This window comes from Furipterus horrens, unplaced genomic scaffold, assembly GCF_987537825.1.
Source record: "Furipterus horrens unplaced genomic scaffold, mFurHor1.1.pri manual_scaffold_2, whole genome shotgun sequence".
Lineage (NCBI taxonomy): Eukaryota > Metazoa > Chordata > Mammalia > Chiroptera > Furipteridae > Furipterus > Furipterus horrens.
In genome coordinates this window covers 160,085,895-160,108,747 of record NW_028327172.1, presented here as the reverse complement: position 1 = coordinate 160,108,747, position 22,853 = coordinate 160,085,895, and the positions used below count along the sequence as shown (strand labels likewise).

Sequence of the window (22,853 nt, the reverse complement as noted above, 5' to 3'; positions counted from 1 at the left end):
AAAACTAAAAGAGGTTTTTCCAGAAATAGGTGTGCATACGTTCAAATTAATTAAAAATTATAGTGGGGCTGATGGATTTTAACCTCATTAATGTTGAATTAATATAATTATTTTCCATAATAATAAAATTAATTAATAATGTTAACACAATGGTAGATGGTTTATATGTTTATTAAAACATGTAAGATAGGATCATTCTTAACAAGTATGCAAATTTAAAAACTAAGATATGTTTTTAAGACTAGCAGAATGAGGAATGATAACGCTCAAATGTTAGTAAGTGTGAAAGATAGATAAAATTTTAGTAGAAATGTACACTAGTACAATATTTCTATAAAGCAATTTGATAAAATGTGCCAAAGCTTTAAACATATTCTAGCTATTTTACTCAGTAATTGCTTTTGCTGAAATGTATTTTAAGGCAATAATTTAAAGATTATCACACATGGTTTGCTCATTTAAATTATTTATAATATTAAGAAATTAGAAGCATTATAATAACAGAAATTAGAATAATTTATAGAAAATAGCTAATTAAATTATGGTACATTAATACAATAAATATTGCTTAACAGTAGAAAGTCATATTGAAGAATATTTAATGACACTGGAAAATGCTAATGACCTAATGAATTTACCAGAATATAAAAATGCATGGTGCACTGTTGGTGTGAATGCAGACTGGTGCAGCCACTATGGAAAACAGTATGGAATTTTCTCAAAAAACTAAAAATGGAACTGCCTTTTGATCCAGCAATTCCATTGCTAGGATTATACCCAAAGAATCCCGAACCACCAATTCAAAAGAACCTATGCACCTCTATGTTAATAGCAGCACTGTTTATAATAGCCAAGTGCTGGAAACAACCTAAGTGCCCATCTGTAGATGAGTGAATCAAAAAACTGTGGTACATTTACACAATGGAATACTATGCAGCAGAAAGAAAGAAGGAACTCCTACCATTAGCGACAACATGGATGGAACTGGAGAGTATTATACTAGTGAAATAAGCCAGGCAACAAAAGACAACTACCATATGATTATCACCTAATACAGGAAACTAATGGACAACACAAACGAGCAAAACTGAACCAAAGACATGTAAACAAGGAGCAGACTAACAGTGATTGGGGGGGGGGGGGCGGGGGGGGAGGTAAGAAGGGGAAGGATCTAACTAAGCAACTAGTATAAATGACCCATAGACATGGACAATAGGAAAGGGACTGACTAAAGGATAAGGGGTGGGTGGGGTGGGGGGAGTAATGAGGGAAAAAGTAGGACAACTGCAATAGAAAAACAATAAATCAATCAAAATTTAAAATATTGCATACATAGTATGAACATACTTGTGTAAAAACATTATTTGAATACATAGATCAAACACTGAGGAAAGAATATCAAAATACATTATTTCAGCTGGGTCTGGTCTATAGCCTATTAATGACTGTCTTTATTCACATATAGTAGCAATTATTTATTATAAAGTAAAATGTATTATTAAACTGATGCCATTTTATTTCATTTAAATGCTCTGTGTTACCTATTAAAACACGTGTTTAAGGCAAATAAGAAGTAATTTAGGTAATAGTTCTTCTCAATGTGTCTTTTATATCACTTCATCTTTTCTTTAAAATTATTCAGTATAAATTTAGAAGATTAAGAATCTAAGAATACATTCATCAAGAACTAAAATCTAATTTATCTAGAATAAAAATAATATATCTAGTCATTGTTTTGACTGGAGTAAACAAAACTCTAAAAGTTATTAGCTTGTTCATAACCCAGTACAACAAGTTTCCCAATTCATTGGATGAATATATGGTAATAAACTGTATCTCATCAGCAAGGGAGATTACCATGAATTGTACTGAAATTTAAAACTTCAGTCATTAAACAAACAAAATATTTCTTATTAAAGTTGTACCAAATTTAAGAAATAGTGGGTATACTATTATATATTTGCCATTCCCTGAGTCTGAATTTTTCCTAAATTCAAACCTGTGTTTATATTATTATTATTATTATTATTCAAATTTTGTGCATTAGTTTTAGTCGTTATATTATGTAACCACAGGAGAAAAAAATTAGTGATTTTTTACAAGTTTAATCTTTTGCTTCTCAATCTCAAGTCATCTTTAAGTAAACTTCTGAGGTGAGATGAAAAATCTGTCTGCTTGCCCTGGCCAGGGTAGCTCAGTTGGTTAGAGCAACACCCTAATACACCAGGGTTGTAGGTTCTATCCCTGGTCAGGGCACATACAAGATGCAAACCAATGAATGCATAAATAAGTGAAATAAAAATCAGCATTTCCTGTTTCCTTCTCTCTCTCTCAAGTCAATAATTGAAAAAAAGATTTTTTTTTTAAAGAAAAATCTGTCTGGAGTTCAAGAACAAGATTGAGTTGAAACAATTTCCTGGAGCTCTAATGATTTTGACTGTATGATCCTTAAAAAAGCAATTTCTTGCTTCACGTACTCCATTTATAAGGTTACCCTGCCTCCCAACTTTAGAGAACTGCTTTCAAATGTATATTGAATACAATGTAGTTAAGATTCTATCCATTCATGTTTGGCCATCCACTTACACTGACTTTAATTCTTTACAACATCTCCCAATTTTGATGTTTTGGTTTGACTTTTACTTCGCCAAATTCATTTCTAATTTTCTTTTATATCTTATTCGACCCATGAGTTATTTAATAGAAGGTATTTAGTTTTCAAATATTTGAAGATTTTCTGCACATCTTTTTGTTATTCATTTCTAACTGAATTTTATTTTGGTCAGAGGGCATACTTTGTGTGTATTAAACACATTTAGATTATTCCAACTAGTTTGATCTATGTATAGATCTACCTTGGTAAAATTGTGTGTGTACTTGAAAAGAATGTGTATTCTGCTGTTATTGGTTGTAATGGTCTATAAGTATCAGTTAAATTAGTTAATAATGTTGTTCAAGGATTCTATATCCTCACTGATTTTCTGTCTACTTATTCTGTCAATTAATGAGTTATTTTGAAATCTTTGAAATCTCCAACTTTGTGGATTTATCTATTCCTCCTCACAGAAGTATCAATTTTTATGTTTTTGTATTTGTAACTGTTATTAGATATGTAAAAGTTTAGTATTGTGTTCTCTTGATGACTTGATCACTTTGTCATTATAAAATAACCCTCATTATCCCTTATTATATTCTTTGCTTTGAAAAGTGTTTGCCTGCTATTAAAACAAAGCACAAGCTTTGTTTTGATTAGTGTGATATCACAGTATACCTTTTTCCATCATTTTACTTTTAACTTAAAGTACAATGCCTTGATGGCTAATAGCCATCACAGTTAAATTTTGTTATCCAATCTGACAATTTTTACCTTTTAGTTTGCAGCTTTGAAAACTGTTAATTTCTAAAAATGCTACTTGATGATTTACTTTAATATTATTCAGGAAAAAATAAGCTTATAAATTGCCATATCTTGCACAGGACAACTTTATATAGAGTTTAGGCTGAGCAAAATCAAATTCAATGAGTAAAATTATGGCTTTAATAGTAATAATTATCACATCAATAATATAACGTAATTACATAAAAAATATAACATATACTTCCATAACAATTGAAGCCAATGTCCTTACAATAGCATAGAAGGCCTTCATTGCCTGCCCCTGCCCCAGTTCCAACCTCCCTTTCCCAAATCATTGACATTCTAACCTTTGACTTCTCTGACTACCTTTCTAAAAAAAACTCTCTGCCTCAGGATACCTGCTATTGCCTCAGCTTGAAACTTTCCTTAGCGGGTGCAATTTCCTTATCTTCTTTAAGTCTCTGTTCAAAGACTACCACATCAAAGATATCTTCCCTATTCTACCATTTAACACAACTCGTTTTCTATGTTTTACCTTTATATATAAAACTCTGCATGCTACTAATAGGAATGAAGAAAGGAAAAGAATCTACGGTCAAGTCAACAGACTCCCCACCCCACCCCCCATGGAATTGGTTAAAGGTTTCATAAAGTAAGCACTTTACTGGTGTTGCTTTTCTGACAGTGTTTCAAAGCAAATCATCTAAGAAATCTCAATGTTCCCTTTCCCATTTTCATATTTTTAGGCAATTTATGTCAACCAACTCTGAAAGAAAGAGGCTGTGCTGGCTCTTGAGAGAGCCTTCAATATTATATGCTTATAAATACATTCTGATGTTCTTGGCCATTCTCACCTCCATCAAATCTAGAGATATACTGAAAGCTGCCTAAACCACAAGAAATCTCTTTGCCCTACCATTCTTTCAGTGTGGATCTAGTTCTCTAGCAGGCTGGATAAGATTTATTAATCATTTACATTTCTCCTACTAAGGCACAGAAACCATATTTGGAAATGAGACCTTGTTTCTGTGGTAATTTAACCTTTATTCATTCTTAAACTCTTTATGAAGATGCTAACCACTTAGAATGTGAATGCCAGAATTAGCAAACAGATTTGAAGCCATAGCTAGGTAAGATGATATTTTCTTGTAAGATATCTTTTTAGAAACAGTATTAACTAGACTAGAAAATTTCTCCACACACTGATTTATAAATAGAACTTGATATTGCTAAATGGTATTGTAGAAAAATATATACACAACATGAACACCCATATTTATTTCAGTGGAAAAATCTGATAATATAGTATTCTCCCCCCTTTGCTTACAATTTCTTTAAACTTAATAATCTAATTTTTCTACATAATGTTAGTATTTTCTTCATGTTTTTAAATATATTATGTATTGATTTTAGAGAGAAAGGAAGGGAGAGGAAGAAAGAAACATCAATGTGAGAGAGAAACATTGATTGGCTACCTCCCATACGTGCCGCAACTGGAGGTCAAGCCACAACCTAGGAATGTGCTATGACTGGGAACCAAACCAGCAACCTTTTGGTATTTGGGATGATGCTCCAACTGAGTCAAACAGGCAAGGACTATTTTATTCCTGTTGTAACCCATGGCATAGTGAGTACAATACCTGCCTCCATGGGGTTGAAAAATAAATTTTTGAAGGATTTTAAAACTATTTGTGATTATTGTTAGGCATTCTTTATAACTTCCTCTGGTATCTTAAAAGACTAAGGTTTATTCCTGATTACTTACTAGTCAATTGCAAATAATATAAAAAAAGAAAAACAAAAATTTCCAGTACTTTAGGCCCCATTTTATTGGTTATTAATATCTGGACTGTCAAAAATATCTGGCAAAAATATTTCTCAAAAATGTCAAAAAACCCAAATCTTTAACAAAATCAGGAAAGAACAAACCAAAAAACACCACTCAAATTAATGAGATATCCAAAACAAATAAAACATTAGCAGTAAACCTAGGTACTTACGAAATTGAAAGCCTGTTATACAATTCGCATTGCTTAAAAAAAAATAGCTAAGGTAAACCTTTTAAGAAGAACAAATTATGACCATATGGTTTAGTAATGAATACAGATTCTAGGGCAAATTAACATCTAATATGAACTTGGTAAGAGCATGATACATACCTAAAGGCTTACTTCTCCTAACTCTGTAGCTGACTGGTCTAACTGGGTTCTGTTAATGGCACCTCACACTGTACAGCTGACTAGAAACAAACAAGCAAACAGAACAAAAACAAACAAACCCAAACCTCAAGCTGCACAAAGGATCGGAAGGAAACTTTAGCCTCTAGAACTGTCTTGAATAAAATGATTTTTGCTAGCTTGCTTATAATATTAACTTAATAGACATGGACTTAACTGATTGGGAACAAACAAAATATACATTTATCTTACCTCTAAAAAAGGAAATCTTTACTGTTCTTCTACCCTCAAAATACATACTTATTAGAATATTCAAAAGTCTAGCTAAACAGAGTATGTTTTAATCTGAAAAAACCAAAAACCATAAATACAGGTTTCTAGACTCACTATTTGATACAAGGAAGTGTTATTTTTCAATAGAATCCGGTGGTTTCCTTTCATAGTATAGAAGAAACTTTGGAGCATAGAATTTGATTATCTTTGTTGCTTTATTGACTTTCCCCTCTAACTTTTACAAAGACACGAGTGAGTTAAACTGCATGGATTAAACCCAAACAGGGTTCATGAAGAACCTGAACAGTGGAGAAACAAGATTATCAGTAACGGCCTTCTGCATGGTACTTAATTTTTAGTGTGGCAAGCCAGGGACCTATAGTGTCCACCCTATTTGCAGGTCCCTTCCTAATGATGCATGATAATTTATAATTTATGATAATGCCAAGTTCCTATTCAAGGCCAATCCTTCCCATGTGTACAGGGACCTATTTTTCTACTTTCTAAGAATTTCACTCCTAAAATTATTTCCTTTTTTCTTGCATTGTTAATTTTTTATCTTTATTGGATACAGATATGGTGAAATATCTCCCATATTGAAAATCAGACACACTCAAAACTAAAGAAAAAATACTCCCTTGGTCCTTCACCCCATCAGCTACCATCTTTTATTTATCTGTGACACCTCATAGCAAAATTCCTTAGAAAACTGTCTAATCTTACTTATGGTATTTGACACAGTTGATGACTTTGACCCTTTTAAAATACTTTCCTCTTTTGGCTTCTTGTTCACCACAGTCACCAAGTCTTTCCTCTGTCTTCCTGACTAGTACACTTGGTCTTCATTACTGACTTCTTATCCTTACCTGGATTTCTCAGTATTGGAGTATATCAGGGCACACTATTTGGTCAGTCCTATGATTTTAAAGGCCATTTTTATATGCTGATATCTCCCAATTTTAAATTTCTTAATCCAACCTCTGTCCTCCTCTGACATTTTCACCTTAATGTCTAAAAGATACCTAAGCTTAACATGTTTAAATCAGAACTCTTAATTTGTAAAACCGTTTCCCTTTTCCCTAAGAACCCTGCTCTATCACCAGTATCCTTCAACTCAGTGAAATACTCAACCATTTGCTTGGGCCAAAACCTTGAAATTCTTCCCATCTCTTTCCCATGTCTCACAGCCAAATCCACATGTCTAATATCAAAACTTACCATTTCTTAACTTTCACATCCACCACTCTATCTGTAACATCATCATAACCTCATATAGCTTAGCTTGCTTCCATTCTTTCCTATAGTCTGTTCTTCACACGTCAACAGAATAACCTTTTAATACCCTAATCTCAACCATCCCCTGACTTCCCATTCGCTCAGACTAAATTTTTTCAAAAAATTTAATCTGTATTTATTTTTTTAAGCCTCTTATCAAAGCCTTCATGAACCTATGTCAGGGACCCTGGCGACCCAACTATCCTCATTTCCAGTAGCACTACTCTTTATGTACATGTGCTAGCCCCTGGTTTCCTTTTGTTTTCCCCTTAAGCAAGCAAAGTACATTCCTTTCTCAAAGATACTGCATTTTCCAGTCTTCCTGCTTAGCTATTTCCCACTAGATACGTTCATGTTTGGCTTTCTTCCTTCATTTAAGTATCTGTCTAGATATCACCCATTAAGAGTAGACTTACCTGACCACTCATACTAAAGCGTTAACCTCTCCATCCACTTTCTAGCCCCTTTAATCTATATTTTTCTTTATAGCATATTGATGTGTATTAGAAATAAAATTCAGTTTAGTGTCACTGTTTGACAAAGACCTATTACTGGCCTTCACTTTCTTGTTGGCCCAATAAATAAATGCCTACTTTAAAATCGTCTGACATCCTAGAAATAAGCAATATAAATATTTGTATAAGCACAAATGTTACTACCCTACTTAATAAGTATAACAAAGTTATTAATGTCAACAAGACATATTTAGATTTATTTTAAATATTAGGTTATTTATTATCATATTTAGATGGGCATTTTATATGCCACTTATAGTGAAAATAACCACTTATGTTATAGGTTAAAATTATTTTAGTCTAAATTATAATATGTATTTATTATTGCAAGAGTAAAATTTAAAACAGTAATAAAAATTTAATTAATACAAAGTAAAATATACATATATGGCTATGCTGAAATCCAGATCTTTGTAAAAATGTTTTACATACTTTGGCAACATTAAAGAAGATTACTTTTAAGAGCAAAATTCAATTGTAGGTCATTTAGTTCTATATGACCACAAATACCACAAGGGTTAGTCCTAGCTGGGCATACTGGCTATCTTGTGAGGATGAAACAACAAGTAAATACTTCAAAATGAATTGTCTTTGCTTGATAAAATCATTGATATAGATCATATATCATTTTCAGGACACGAAATACAAGGAATTCTGAGATTTGTTAAAGCTGTGGATTTTATGCTCAGGGTTCTTCCTAGCAAACATATTACTGAAATATATTTTCCTAAACTATTTTACTACATACAAACAAGTTAATATTATTGGTAGTATCATTAAATAGTTTACTTCAAAATTACATGCTACAATTAGATAAGCTTATACATTCCAAAATCCTTTTAAAGTGACAACATATAAATTAACAATAAAACCAATCACCATTTTCCTTGCTTGTGAAGAATTTTCCAGTTTGCCAATAGCTATCAACAAAGTGAATCTGACAGAAGATATATTATAGAATGGAAAATCAGCATTCGATTACTATTGACAATGGAACAAATTTGGCAAGGGGAATTCGATCATGGGATTAAAAGTACACAATGTTTTGTTTACAAAGTTCCATTGTATTTTCAGAAATAATAACAGTATTTGATAGGACAGACTTATTTACTGTAGCAGAAAAACTGTCAACCACTATTATTGTTCTTCTTTAGTCAAAGATAAAACTAAATGACATAAAAGACATTTTGCAATTGTCTTGTTATATACTAATAAACTACGTTCAAACAAGATGTAACAGAAACCTTTAACTGCTAAAAATGGCTGCATGAACAAGGAAAGCCTGAAAGCACCATTTTGAAAATAAGGGCAACAACATAGCAGGTATTACTAATAGAATCTCTCTTTACTTGCAGGGAAAGTAGTTGTTGCTAGAACCTGCTCATTCTTTAAGAAACCAAGCTTGTCATAAGAGTTTAAGTATTGTCTGCATGTTTTCTGCTTAAAAGACCCTATTATTATGCTACTCCAGGAAGAGGATGAAATTGGTATGCAAGTGATGAAAGCTGAGATGCATATAAAAATTCAGGGAAGATTTTGTTATGTTGAAAGCCAATTATGTTGCTACATTGTCACATTTCTAGAACCAAAATTTATCTTTTGCAAGCAGTACAATAGCATGGTTTACAGGATTGCTTCTATAACACTGCAGATCATCATAGACCACAGACTACTGTTTAGTATTCTAAATGTGCAAGATAGTTCACCACAGGCAGAATTTATCACCTGACAGTGTGGAGAAATTACTGTCCCTGTACAAAATGTGACTCCTAAAATTTTATACTACTACTGCTATAGTAATACCTGTATTTTACTAGGTAAAATTTCATATATACACCTTAAGTTCATTTTATGATGACAGTAATCCAGTTTAAAGTTTGGCTGTACAGTATTCCCTCACTCACCGCGGGTATTACATTCTAGACCCCCCCGCGATAGCTGAAAATCCGTGAAGTAGGAACCTTATATTTATTTTAGTATTTATATATATTTTAAGGCTTTATAAACCCTTCCCACATATTTATAAACCGTTCCCAGTCCCTTATTAACCTTTCCCACACTTTTATAAACACTACTTATGTTCTTAAACATATTCTATATTCTTAAACCTACCTAACTTTAACAACATACGTATACAGTACTGCAAAATCCGTGATACAGTATAGCGAAAAATCCGCAATAAATAATTAAATATAATATTTTTTTAAATCCTGCGATACAGTGAGGCCACGATAAGTGAACCGTGATATAGAGAGGGACTACTGTATATTAATCTTAAATATCAGGTTTTGGGCCAAGATGTATTTTTCTATGCAATTCCAATATTAATATATTTATTAGTTCATATTTTCTATCACCTTTACTAACTTTGGAGTTCCTATTGGCAAGTATTTCATGTTCTCTTCTCTGCTGTGAATTTCAGCTCTTAAAGGTGGTTAGCATATAATAAAAGCTCAATAAATATTCACTGAATGAATGAAAAGATTAATATATATAAATAAAAAGTATCAATAAAGTAGCTATTCTAGCTGAGTATGGTATATAAAAACAGGGATGCAGGTGGTCTTACACCAGATACAGACTACTTTTCCAATTTTGTTTATGTAAGTATTCTTATAATTGATGTTACCAAGTACCTACTCTTTATAAAATACTGTGAGTTACTAAGAAGAATTAGGAATATAGACTTCCCTTTTTCAGGAATGAAAAGTGCTGAAGATCTTTCAAAAATAGAGTGAGACACCTCAGAAAATGAATGAAAAATAGTGTAATTTTAATAAGATTACTTTTAAAATTTGGAATCTTTAGAAAAATAAAAGTTTACCCTGTAGAAGAGGGTATAAACTAGAATGTTCATTTGATAGATCTAGATAGAAGCTAAAATCTCAGAAATATATCATGGGTACCATAGAGTACATCTTGGAAGGCTAAATCATGATGATTGGGAAACATGAAAAAGATTTATGTCATTTGTCTTGAGAATAACCCTAATATTGACTGAATCATTCATTTATTCAATAGAAATTTATTGAAAAGCCTACTTGTGCAAGCCACTGTTCTACATTTTTGGATAGAATGGTGAATAAACAAAAATTTCTGCGCTCATGAAGCTTCTGTTTTAATGGAGGACTACAGAGTAAATTAATAAATAGCTCTATTTTTTTCAATCTCCCCAGACTTCAGGGTCCCTAATGGTTGAGATAAACAACAAGATTCCATCATAAGAAGGAAAGATGACAGGATTTAGTAGTATGCAAATGTACCAGTCACTGACTGGCTTGAATGATGGCAAAAAAATGAGAAGAGTTTGAGAAGTCACTATAAATTTTAAAATGAAAGAATTGGACCCTAAGCAGAAGCTCAGTCCTAAAACATGAACATGTGAAAGCTTGTCATTGACACATGGCACTCCAAGTCTGGTTAACAGAAGTATAATGGGGAGATATTCAGGAGTCCATTAAACATGTCTAGAATAATGGGTCTGTTTATCATATTCAACTCTAACTGGCTACTGGAGATGAAGGTCTATGAATCCTAACTTAGCACCAATTCATGAGTTAGGTTGGATTAAAAACTAGAGGGGTAGAGTCGAGGGCTCCAACTGTAAGACCTTGAGAATATGAAGACGAAGAACACAACGGCAAATGCTAGCACCATATGACTTATGAACTGAATAGAGAACATGCTGGAATTTAAAATGATCAACACAGAAGAATCAGGATATATGGGGGAGATGGCTACAGGGACTTATTCTGCAGCCCAACAGAAAAACAAAGAGGAAATCAGGAACCAAAGAATCTCTCATAAGATGTTATTTCTAAAGAAAAGGCAGAAGAATTTGAAGCTAGGAAAATAATTCTAGGATCCCAATAGAAAATAACCTATTTAGTCCATTTATTTGTTCACTCATTAGTTCATTCATTTATTCTGTGGACAGATACTAGGTATTGGAAATACAGCAGAATTAAAAAAAAAACAAAAAAACAAAAAAAAAAACCCACCTTGCTCTACAAGAGCTTACAGAGTGGAGACGAGAGAATGACTATGAGGTTGCCTGCAAGATTCTTTGGCTGAGATTCACTGAGTACCTAAGTGTTTTCTGGCTTTCTCTAAATTACCGGCATTCAGAGGAGAGTCTTAAAACCTTATACCACCTTTGACTCTAACCATATTGTAAAATGATCCCTCTAAAACATAGTCTGATTTCCCTCATAAAATCCTGCAATGTTGCCATTTTTGGCCTTACGATCAAATATAATTCCTTAATATAGTGTGATGACTTGGCCTTCCCTGCCCCTCCAGCTTAATCTCTTAATACCCCTCTTTCTCACCCTCTATGCAGTTACTTGAAAGCATAGGTTTATTCTTAACTCTGGCCTTCCTCTCTCATCTGACATATTCTTCCCTCTCCTCTTCACTTGGTCTATTCCTACTAAATTCTCTGCTTAAACATCACTTACCTGTTCCCATGTAGGTTAGGTACTCCTCCTATTTGCTCTCATAACATTGTACTTCCTTTTCACTCTTTCTGTTGCTATTCAGTCGTCTGCCTCTTCTAATAAATTGTAGGAATAGCTCTTCTTGGACACAATATATGTCTATTTCGTTTATCATTCTACACTCAGCAAACTCAGCACAGTGACACTAAGAGAGGAACTATATCTGTTTACTAACCACTGCATCTCCACTACTTTACTCAGAGCTTGGCATAAAGTAGCTGTTGACAGTATTTTTGATTCAACAAATGGATAAGTAATGCCACCCTTGATCCCAGGTAGTCTCACCTTATTTGTACAAGACCCCTGTAATAAACAGGCACTGCACATGAGACTCGTAGTAGCCTTTTCTGTTTCCCTATATGTTATGCTCTAAAATGAAAGGCTCTAGGATTTAAACCAATTTTTTAATCTTCACCCAAGGATATGTTATTGATTTTAGAGAGAGATGGAGAGAGAGAGAAAAGAGAAAGAGAGAGAGGGAAATATTGATGTCAGAGAGAAACATCGATCAGCTGCCTCCCTACACACCCTGACCAGGAATCACACCCACATTCCAGGTCTGTGCCCTGACCAGGGATCACACCTGCAATCTTTTGGTGTATGAGATGGTGCTCCAACTGACTGAGAGACCCAGCCAGGGCTTTTTTAAAAATTAAAATAAATTTTATTTTATTTTAATTTAATTTAATTTAATTTTAATGGGGGGGGGGGTTTAACTATGACTGGAACTGGGTTCAAGCTGCCAAGTACTTGTTTGGATTATGTCTGATCATTATACTTTCATAAGAAAGCAAAAGCTGACATTTTCCTTTGCAAACAGAACTTCTAATTCTCTCTGCCTACCTATGCTCTCATCCCTTTCTTCTACTACATCCCTGTAATTCCATTTCATTGCTCCTCTAGACTTCAGGAGCTGCTCTGGATATGTATCTATGAAATAGAGAAAGCATATACGAAAACAAAGCCCATAACAGACCTTGCAAGAGATGGAAAGTGATTCCCAAACATTAAAGGTTGACCCAGGAGGGTGGATATCTTTGTGCATTTATAGTTGAAAAATAAATTAAGGCAGAAAAATGAAACAATACAAACTCTCTAAGTGGTGACTGAAAAATGAATATTACATATTCACTGGTTGGAAGGACAGAAGATAAGCTATGATTAAGCCTGAATGTTAACTGACGGTTAGGAAGGTGTATTAGCATTACAAGCAAGGCTAAATGGCTATAAAAATTTTAAGAAAATTAAATAGGAGAAAAGTTTCTGGTTTTGATGACCAATATTCAATACACTCAGTATAAATAATCATGTCAGAAAAATGTGATAATTTATGGAAAAATTTTTAAATATTAATTTCAGTATCAACAATACATCATTACATGCACATACAACAAATACTAATTTACTTACATGTATAGTATAATGTAGAATACCATTGCTACAAATAAAGTTTCTGCCCTTTATAAAAATAATCTAAAGCAAGCCATACTGACAAATATATGAAGTGGTAAATTATCACAGCCATGCAATTTTAACACACCAAGACCTTCAGAATATTTCTATATTCTTCCAAGAACACTGATGGACTATCTGTCCTTCCTCTCTGCCTTCTCCATTTTCCTTTCCTTTCTTCTCGCCATTCTTCTGGCATTTATTGATAGATTATGTCCAGGCACAGTCCCGGTGGCTAGATGAGTAAATCAGATTCCCTGGCTCTTCTCTACCTGCTAATTTTAACCTCATTTTCATACCAGTAATTTTTCCTCCAATAATCCAACAACCTAAAGTTTGGTTTTACTGGTAGCCTCACATTCAGATAAGTCTCGTCCCTGTAAAGGAGTCCCATTTGTAGGCTGGCAGGAGCAAGCATACAGAGAGGAAAAGATGTAAATACAGAAGCACAACAAACCATCTCCTAGAGGAAGTGTCTAAAGAGGTAAGAGCAGATGGACTCAGCTCTCAGGATGAACCTTCCACAGCAGCAAGCTGACTTCTTTTGTATTAGAGCAAAAATGAGGAGGGTGGGTTCACACAAATGGTAGGTGGGAGAGAGGGGTAGGAATTGCACGTGGTCACATTTCATAGCTTGCATTTTCTCTGTAAAGAAAAGGTGGTCTGCTAAGGAAAAGGGGAAGGACAGAATGGAGGTCCTCAGGCAAGTGAGGAAGGGGTGAATCAGTCACCGCAGAACACAGGAGCAGTGCTCAGGGCGCACCCAGTACTGAACACCTTACGTCTGCACTTTCACTGGCAGAGCTCGGCAGCTTGTGTCCGGACAGAGGCTGACCCAAGCTAAATGGTTTTCAGGAAAGTTAAAACACAAAGGAAAAGCAGTTAGCATACTGGAGACATTGTAAAGAGAACCGTTCAAGTTATGTGCCATGGATTCCATGCTGAATTGGGCAGGGTTAGGAAAGAAAGTACCAGGCTGGGAGAACAATGAGGAGGAATACTGCGGAAAGTCTAAGCAAGCAAGAAATTAAGAGGGAAATGTGGCTATGGTAAAAGAGGGACATGTACAGTTTAGGGGTCCAAAGAAGCAGCCGTAGTGAGTGATGACAAGGTTACAGATCTTGATAGGAGTGTGCACTACTAACAAAAGCACAGGTGAAGACTGCTGTATCTAGAAGGACTAATCAAGTTACTCGTATGATATTAGAAGTTGATGTGGTAAAGAAGGTTGGTTTGTGACCCAGGTGCAATAGCAGAGGAAGAAGACAGGTGACAATTAAAATCACAGGAAAAGGGGTATAATGCATGCACCAACTAACCTGCGCCATGACATATATGCGTATATGCATAGCCCATGGACACAGACAACAATGTGGTGAAGGCTGGGGGGAGGGCAAGAGCTCAGTGGAGGGGGACAAAGAAGGAGAAAATGGGGGACACCTGTAATAGTATCAACAAATAAGTAAATAATAAAATATCTTTTTCCTCTATGCCATTTCTTGCTCTATTCAATTTTTCTGCTGTTACCTAATTGTAGCACTCTGAAAAAACTTGATCGATTTGAAAAAATTAATAAATTTAAAAAGCAGCTTTCTGTGGGGGAGGGGTGGTGGTCTACATGCCCTAAAGCAAATCAGTCACAGCTATGAATCAGTTTTATTCGTCCTATGTATAATCCATCTACATTGTAGATTTTAGTCTGAATTCTCAAAAACTATAAAAAGCAGAGAAAACATACCTTAAAAAATAATGTTATAGAAAATAACATGATGATAAAATGAGAGATAAATAAATGGTACTTTATGTATAAAATTATATTATTCTCACTAGTTGCTGGCAAAAAAGGTTACCTTAATATGCATGTGTAGAATATAATAATCATACAGTTATGACAATGCAATATTAAATAACTTAGTCTTACCTGTATTGCAAGGGCACGAGATACAAGACCTCTAAGGTATCGTAGAGGATCTTCTGGGCCTTCCCACTTGCTCTGCCATGTGAGAGGGCACTGCAATTTTAAAAGGGTCCAAATTAAGTTTATATATATATTATTACATATTTACAATAGCCAAAGTATGGAAGCAACCTAAATGTCTACTGACAGACAGATAAAAAAGTTGAATATTATTCAGTCATAAAAAGAATAAAATTTGTCATTTGCGACAACATGGATAATCCTAGAGGGTATTATGCTAAGTAAAAAAGTCAGACATGGAACAAACACCGGACATATGGTATAAACTTATGGAGAATCTAAAAAAACAAAACATACAAACTGACAAAATAGACTTATAGATTCAGAGAATAAACTAAAGGTTGCCAGAAGGGAGGAAGGAGGGAGATGTGTAAAATAATTGTATAGGTAAATAAGAGGTACAAACTTTCAGTTATAAAATAATAAATTACAAAGATGTAATGTATGACAGGGAACATAGTCAAAAATATTATATTAACTTTGTACAGTGACAGATGGTTACTAGACATAATGATGATCACATCATAAGTTATATAAATGTTAAATCACTATGTTGTACACTTGAAATTAATGTAATATTGCATGTTATCTATATTTTAATAAAAAATAAGGTTTTAGAGTGATGAGATGCTACTTCTAAGATTAGGTTATAAAGTACTGTGACTCCTGCCTAGCTCACTCTCTCTTACTCTCTCCCTTTCTCACTGAGTGAAAAAGTTACCAGGTCATGAGTCAGGAACTGATGTGTTCAGTCAACAATCAGCGAGAGCCTGAGGCCTGCCCACAGCCATCTCATCTGTGCTCATAGAAGCTGCGATAATTGTAGCCCTGACTGATTCCTGATTGTAGACTTGAGGGAGACCACCAGACAGAACACCTACCTAAGCTTCACCCAGGTTCTCGACCCGCAAAAGTTGTGACAGAATACATTTTTGTTGTTTTGTGCCACTAAGTTTTAGGGTAATTTATTATGCAGCAATAGTTAAGTTACTGATATTAGTGGCAGGTGTGATACATTAATTCAATAAATGGTTAAGTACTTATTGTTCATCCATTTAGCAGTTACTGTAAGGTCCTTAATATCATAGAGCTTATATTTTACTGGGGGATAAAGGCAAAAATATAGTTCATTATAAGAAGAAGATTCCATAGTGTTAAATTCTATGTAGAGAATTACAATATAACGTGATAAAATTTATATAACATGGTAGTGATATGATAGAACACTATGTGGAATAAAAGATCAGGTATACTCTTTACTCTAAATAGCAATAGAACAAAGGTAGAAAGAGCCAATAAAGGAGATACACAGCTAAAAATTCTTGTGGTGCTTTAATAATGGGTTATATTAGGTTGGCCAAAAAGTTTGTTTGGTTTTTTTCTGTAAGATGGCTCCAGTTTTGTTTAGTTGTCGTTAACTTCATTAAAATAATTCTGTTAGACTGTGTGGTGACAGCTATCATATTAATGTGAATTAAAAAAATAAAAATTTATTCTCTAGGACTTTTATGGTGTCACTGCTTACACTTAAGTCTTTTGTCCATCTTGAGTTTATTATGGTGTATGGTGTAAATTGGTACTCCATTTTCATTTTTCTGCATATCCCTGTCCAGCTCTCCCAGCCCCATTTGTTGAAGAGGCTCTTTTCACTCCATTTTATGTTCCTTCTCCCTTTGTCAAATATTAATTGACCATAGAGATCTGGGTTTATTTCTGGGCTCTCCTCTGTTCCATTGATCAATGTCTGTTCTTATGCCAGTATCAGATTGTTTTGATTACAGTGGCTTTGTAGTATAGTTTGATATCAAGTATTGTGATTCCTCCTACTTTGTTCCTCTTTCTCAAGATGGTTGCGGCTATTCGGGGTCCTTTTAGTTCCATATAAATTTCTGAAGTATTTGTTCTAGGTCTGTGAAATATGCCATCGGTATTTTAATAGGGATTGCATTAAATCTATCAATTGTTTTGGGTAGTATGAACATTTTAATGATGTTGATTCTCCCCATCCATGAACATGGTATATGCCTCCATTTATTTGTATCTTCCTTAATTTCTTTCTTCAGTGTTACATTGTTTTTTGAGTACAGGTCTTTTATCTCCTTAGTTAAGTTTATTTTTCTTGTTGCTATAGTAAATGGGATGTTTTTCCTAGTTTCTAGTTCTGATATTTTATTGTTGGTGTATAGAAATGCCTTTGATTTCTGAATATTGATTTTGTACCCTGCTATTTTGCCAAATTCACTTATGAAAGAATGCTCAACATCACTAGCCATCAGAGAGATCTGAATTAAAACCACAGTGAGATACTGCCTCACACCATCACCATCATAAACAAATCAACAAACAACAAGTGCTGGCGAAGATGTGGAGGAAAGGGAACCCTAGTGCACTGCTGGTGGGAATGCAGACTGGTGCAGCCACTATGGAAAACAGTATGGAATTTCCTCAAAAAACTAAAAATGGAACTGCCTTTTGATCCAGCAATTCCATTGCTAGGATTATACCCGAAGAATCCTGAAACACCAATTCCAAAGAACCTGTGCACCGCTATATTCATAGCAGCACTATTTACAATAGCCAAGTGCTGGAAACAACCTAAGTGCCCATCTGTAGATGAGTAGATCAAAAAACTGTGGTACATTTACACAATGGAGTACTATGCAGCAGAAAGAAACTCCTACCATTTCTGACAACGTGGATGGAAATGGAGAGTATTATGCTTAGTGAAATAAGTCAGGCTGCAAAAGACAAATACCATATGATATCACCTAATACAGGAAACTATGAACAACACAAACAAATGAGCAAAACAGAACCAGAGGCATGTAAACAAGGAACAGACTGACAGTGGCCAGGGGGAGGGGGAAAATGGGGGAAAGAAGGGGAAGGGTCTAGTCAAGAAATCAGTATGAATGACCCATGGACATGGACAACAGGTGGGGACTGAATATGGAGGCGGGGAGGTGGGTTGAGCAATGGGGAAAAAAAATGGGTCAACTGTTATAAACAATAAATTTTAAAAAAATTATCAAAATTGATGAGTTTTTGTGTAGCCATTTTAATATTGAAAATGGAAGAAAACAACATTTTCAGCATATTATGCTTCATTAATTCAAGAAAGGTAAAAACAGAGCAGAAATGCAGAAAAAGATTTGTGCAGTGTATGAAGAAGGTGCTGGGATTGATCAAAGATTTCAAAAGTGGTTTGTGAAGTTTTGTGATGGAGATTTCTCCCTGGACGATGCTCCACAGTTAAGTAGACTAATTGAAGTTGGTAGCAATGAAATCAAGACATTGAGAACAATCATTATACCACACAGGAGATAGCCGACATTAAAAATATCCAAATCAATAAAGTTACTGATGAAAATGAAAAATGTATTTTATTTTATGGAAAAAAAAAAAAAAACAGACTTTTTGTCCAACCCAATATATTATGTCTGGTGTTTCAAGGGAAAAAATTATTTAATCAAGGAAATCTTAATAGGAAGTTTGCTGTTAAGCTTTGAAAATTTATTGGACATTGACAAAAGTAGAAAGAACTGGGTGCTTACTATGTATTAGTAACTGCTGTGCGCTTGATATGCACCATCTCATATAGTGCTTACAATAATCCTCAGAAGCAGGTGGTATTATAACTTCCATTTTACAGATGAGAAAATGGAGACACAAAGAGAAGAGCCTGCCCCAGAATCACAGAACAGGTAAATGGCAAGTCTAGGATGTGAACTCAGGCAACCAGCTCTAGAGTCTATTTGTCAGCATCAATACTACCTTCAACATATTTTATATTTTTAGACTGCTTTACATATACTACATAATTTGAAATTAAATGTAAGATGATATGTATCAAGAATTAAAATTATAATGATGGGGAAACTGAGGATTTAGAATAGATTTATATAACTAAACAAAGTTTTTAAAAAAATATCAAAGAACCTGAACCAGGTCTAACACTAAACCTTACATATTTTTGCTATCCCATCCTTTTCATGAGAGATATCAGAGAAGCAGAACAGGATACGAGCAGGTTGTTCATTTGTTCATTCACTCTTTAAAGTATCAATTAATTGGTTATTCAGCAGGTATCTGTGAAATAGCTGCTATTAGGAAATAATTTGCTAGGTGCAGGGGATACAAAGTTATAAAACAATTCCTGTCCATAAAGCTTGTGCTAGAGGGGGAAACTGAATAAAAGACACAGCTCCAGATGATACAGTAAGTACCCTGGTCATGACAATGGCAGTTCTTGTAAAACACAGAGGTGAGGCACACCAGATCCAAACCAAGTACAGGCAAGGGTCAGAAAAAAACTTTCTGTTGGAGATAATGCCTGAGGTGAGTTTCAAATGATAAAAGCCTATAGTCAAGTAAAGAAGGGAAGCAGGGAAAGGAAAGCGCATCAATAAAGTCAATGTGAGAGAACTGGGCTGATGAATTAAGGATCAGACCAGGAAGTGTGAATGTTTATCCTAAGGAGTTCAATCTGGAAAGCAACGCTAACACTAAATTAAGCTTTACCCAGCGAAGTGACACAATCAGATATGGTTTTTAGAAAGATCACCCTAGGGAGGACAGGCATTGGGGGAAGTCTGGAAGCGACTACAATGTGGACAAGACTCAATGAGGACCTATGAGAAGGATAACAGCAGCAAACACTTCTGCAGCAGTTACTGTGCAGACACTGTTCTCAGCCTTTACTTTTATCAACAAACACATCTACACTTCACAGCTCTCTGAAGTGGATACAATTATTATCTCCATTACAAACATTAAGAAAATGAGGTAAGAAAGGTTAAGTGACTTGTACAAGAAAATATACCAGTACAATCTTGAAGGTTTAAATTCCACTACACAATCTTGGTATGTTTATTAGATGAACTTACAAAGAAGGCTACTTTAGGAACCCTTCCCTTTTCCATTTAATATGTGTTTATACTGTTGTAATTATTAGTGTAATTATATATATTATTTATACTACTTACAGACATCACTATCCCACTTAAAAATATAATGTGCTATTCCTCAAATATGTGATCTCAATAATCCAGTATCAGCAGACTGTGGTAGGTAAACCAACATTGGATTTAAAGTTTTGAAAATGTCACAGGAACATTTATTTGATTCACACTTATTGCAGTGACTGAAACAAGAGAGACAGTACTGTAATTGCTATTTTTTCAAACACTAGAAGATGTCCTGGACTTAAAGTGTGTATATTAAAATAAAGGATTCAGGTTACAATATTTTTTTAAAAAATAATTTACTTGTTTGTTTATTTATTTATGTATTTTTAGAGAGAGGGGAAAGGAGAAAGAGAGGGAGAGAAACATCACTGTGTGGTTGCCTCTCACTCGTGCCCCCAACTGGGGACCTGACATGCAACCTAGTCATGTGTCCTGACTGGGAATTGAACCAGCGACACTTGGCTCGCAGGCCGATGCTCAATCCACTGAGCCACAGCAGCCAGGGCTATACAATATTTTTTTAAAAGAAGGAAACACAGTGGATTAATTTTAATGTCAATTTTACACAAAATAATTAAGAATAGGTAAAGCTTACAAATCATCACTAACTTCTACACTAGCCGTACTTGAAAACGTCATACAACTAATTAAATTAACCCACTCTTACTTCAGAAACATATTTCAGAAGAATAAAAACAGATTTAGAGTAAAAGAATTAATAATAATAGAGGCCTTACTGTTTATACATAATAAAAACAGATTCCAATTTAATCTTACTGAGGCCTTTATTGCTCCAAAGGTTTCAATTTTTTTATTAATACAGAGAAAAAATTTATGAAACACCAGAACTAAAATGTTCAAATTCAAGACATTTAATTTATTCTTTTCTTAGATAAGAATCTAATTATAATTTTTAAATTTTGTGTCTTCCCTTCTTCAACTCATATTATTTGCTTTCTCAGAACATGTAACTTAGTTTCAGTTAAAAAAAATTATAAAATACTTGGTAAGAGGTTACACTAACTTATAAAAAGGGGGAGAGATGGAAGCATACCAAGTGCTCATCAATAATGAATGTATAAACAAATATGGTATGTACATAAATGAAATATTATTCAGAATTAAAAAGGAAAGAATTTCTGACATGTGCTATAACATGGATGATCTTTGAGGACATTATGCTTAGTGATACAAGCCAGTCATGAATAGATAAATGATTCCACCTATGTAAGGTACCCAGAGTAGTCAAGTCAAATTCATAGAGACAAAGAGAATGGTAGCTGCTGAAGGCTGGATGGTGGGAGGAATGAGGAACTGTTGCTTTCATGAGTTAAAAGTTTGTTTTGCAAGGTGAAGAAAGTTCTAGAGATCGAATGTTTGACAGCGTGAATGTACTTAACACTATTGGACACTACACTTAAGAAATGTTTCAGCTGCTAAATGTTATGTGCATTTTGCCATGACTTAAAAAATACCATTGGAAAAAAATGTTTTAATTTAAATTTTATTCAAAATAAAGTTAAAGAGAACCCCAAACTCATCAATTCCTAATTATATTATGCCATTATTATCATCTATGTATTTTTGAGTATTCGTATCTATTGAATCTGTATGGTGAGGATACCATTTTTAGTGCGTCAATGAGCATCTCCTCCCAACTCCACTCAGTAACCTTGCATTGGAAATTTGAAATCAGCCATCATAGGGGTATTTATGCCACAGAAATCAGCACACACTATAGATTAGGGCTTCTTTTGGGGGAAGAGTCAGTTAAATATTTGCCACTGGATTCATCCATGTTGCTGCACAAATGAGTGTTGATTTTTTTATTGCTGATTAACATTCCATTTTATAGAGACATCACAATTTGTTTACCACTTCATCTTTTGCAATTTGGGTTGTTTCCAGTTTTGATTATTAAAACTAAAGCTGCTGTGAACATTCAGAAATATTTATATATGCTTTTACTTCTCTTGGATACACACCCATGAATTAGTGGCCTCACATGCTAAGTGTATGTTTAACATTTTAAGAAAAAGTCAAGCTATCAGCAGCAGTATGAATTTCTGTTGTTCCTCATTCATGTCAACACTTGGTACAATGTCATTTTAATTTAATCCATTCTAGTGTATATGCGGTGTTGTCTCATTATGATTTTTAAAAATTTCCTTTTTATTGAGATATAATTCACATGCCATAAAAGTCACCCTTTTAAAGTGTACCATTTAGTAGGATTTAGTTGTTTCACAAGGATGCATGACCATAACTGCTATCTAATTCCTGAAAATTCTTATCACCCTCTCAAAATACTCTGTATCCGTGTAGTCATTATTCTATTTCCTCATGAACAAAAGATGGC

General features: G+C 34.1%; 1 protein-coding gene across 1 annotated transcript in view; it reads right to left on the bottom strand.

The window, feature by feature from the left end:
- The window catches only part of LOC150019825 (cytoplasmic dynein 2 heavy chain 1-like), a 287,287-nt gene that overhangs the window by 16,342 nt on the left and 248,092 nt on the right, over nt 1-22,853 (bottom strand). Inside the window, exon 85 of the mRNA XM_090266701.1 lies at nt 15,471-15,560. Coding sequence (XP_090122827.1) covers nt 15,471-15,560 — 90 coding nt within the window. The remainder of the gene's footprint in view (nt 1-15,470; nt 15,561-22,853) is intronic.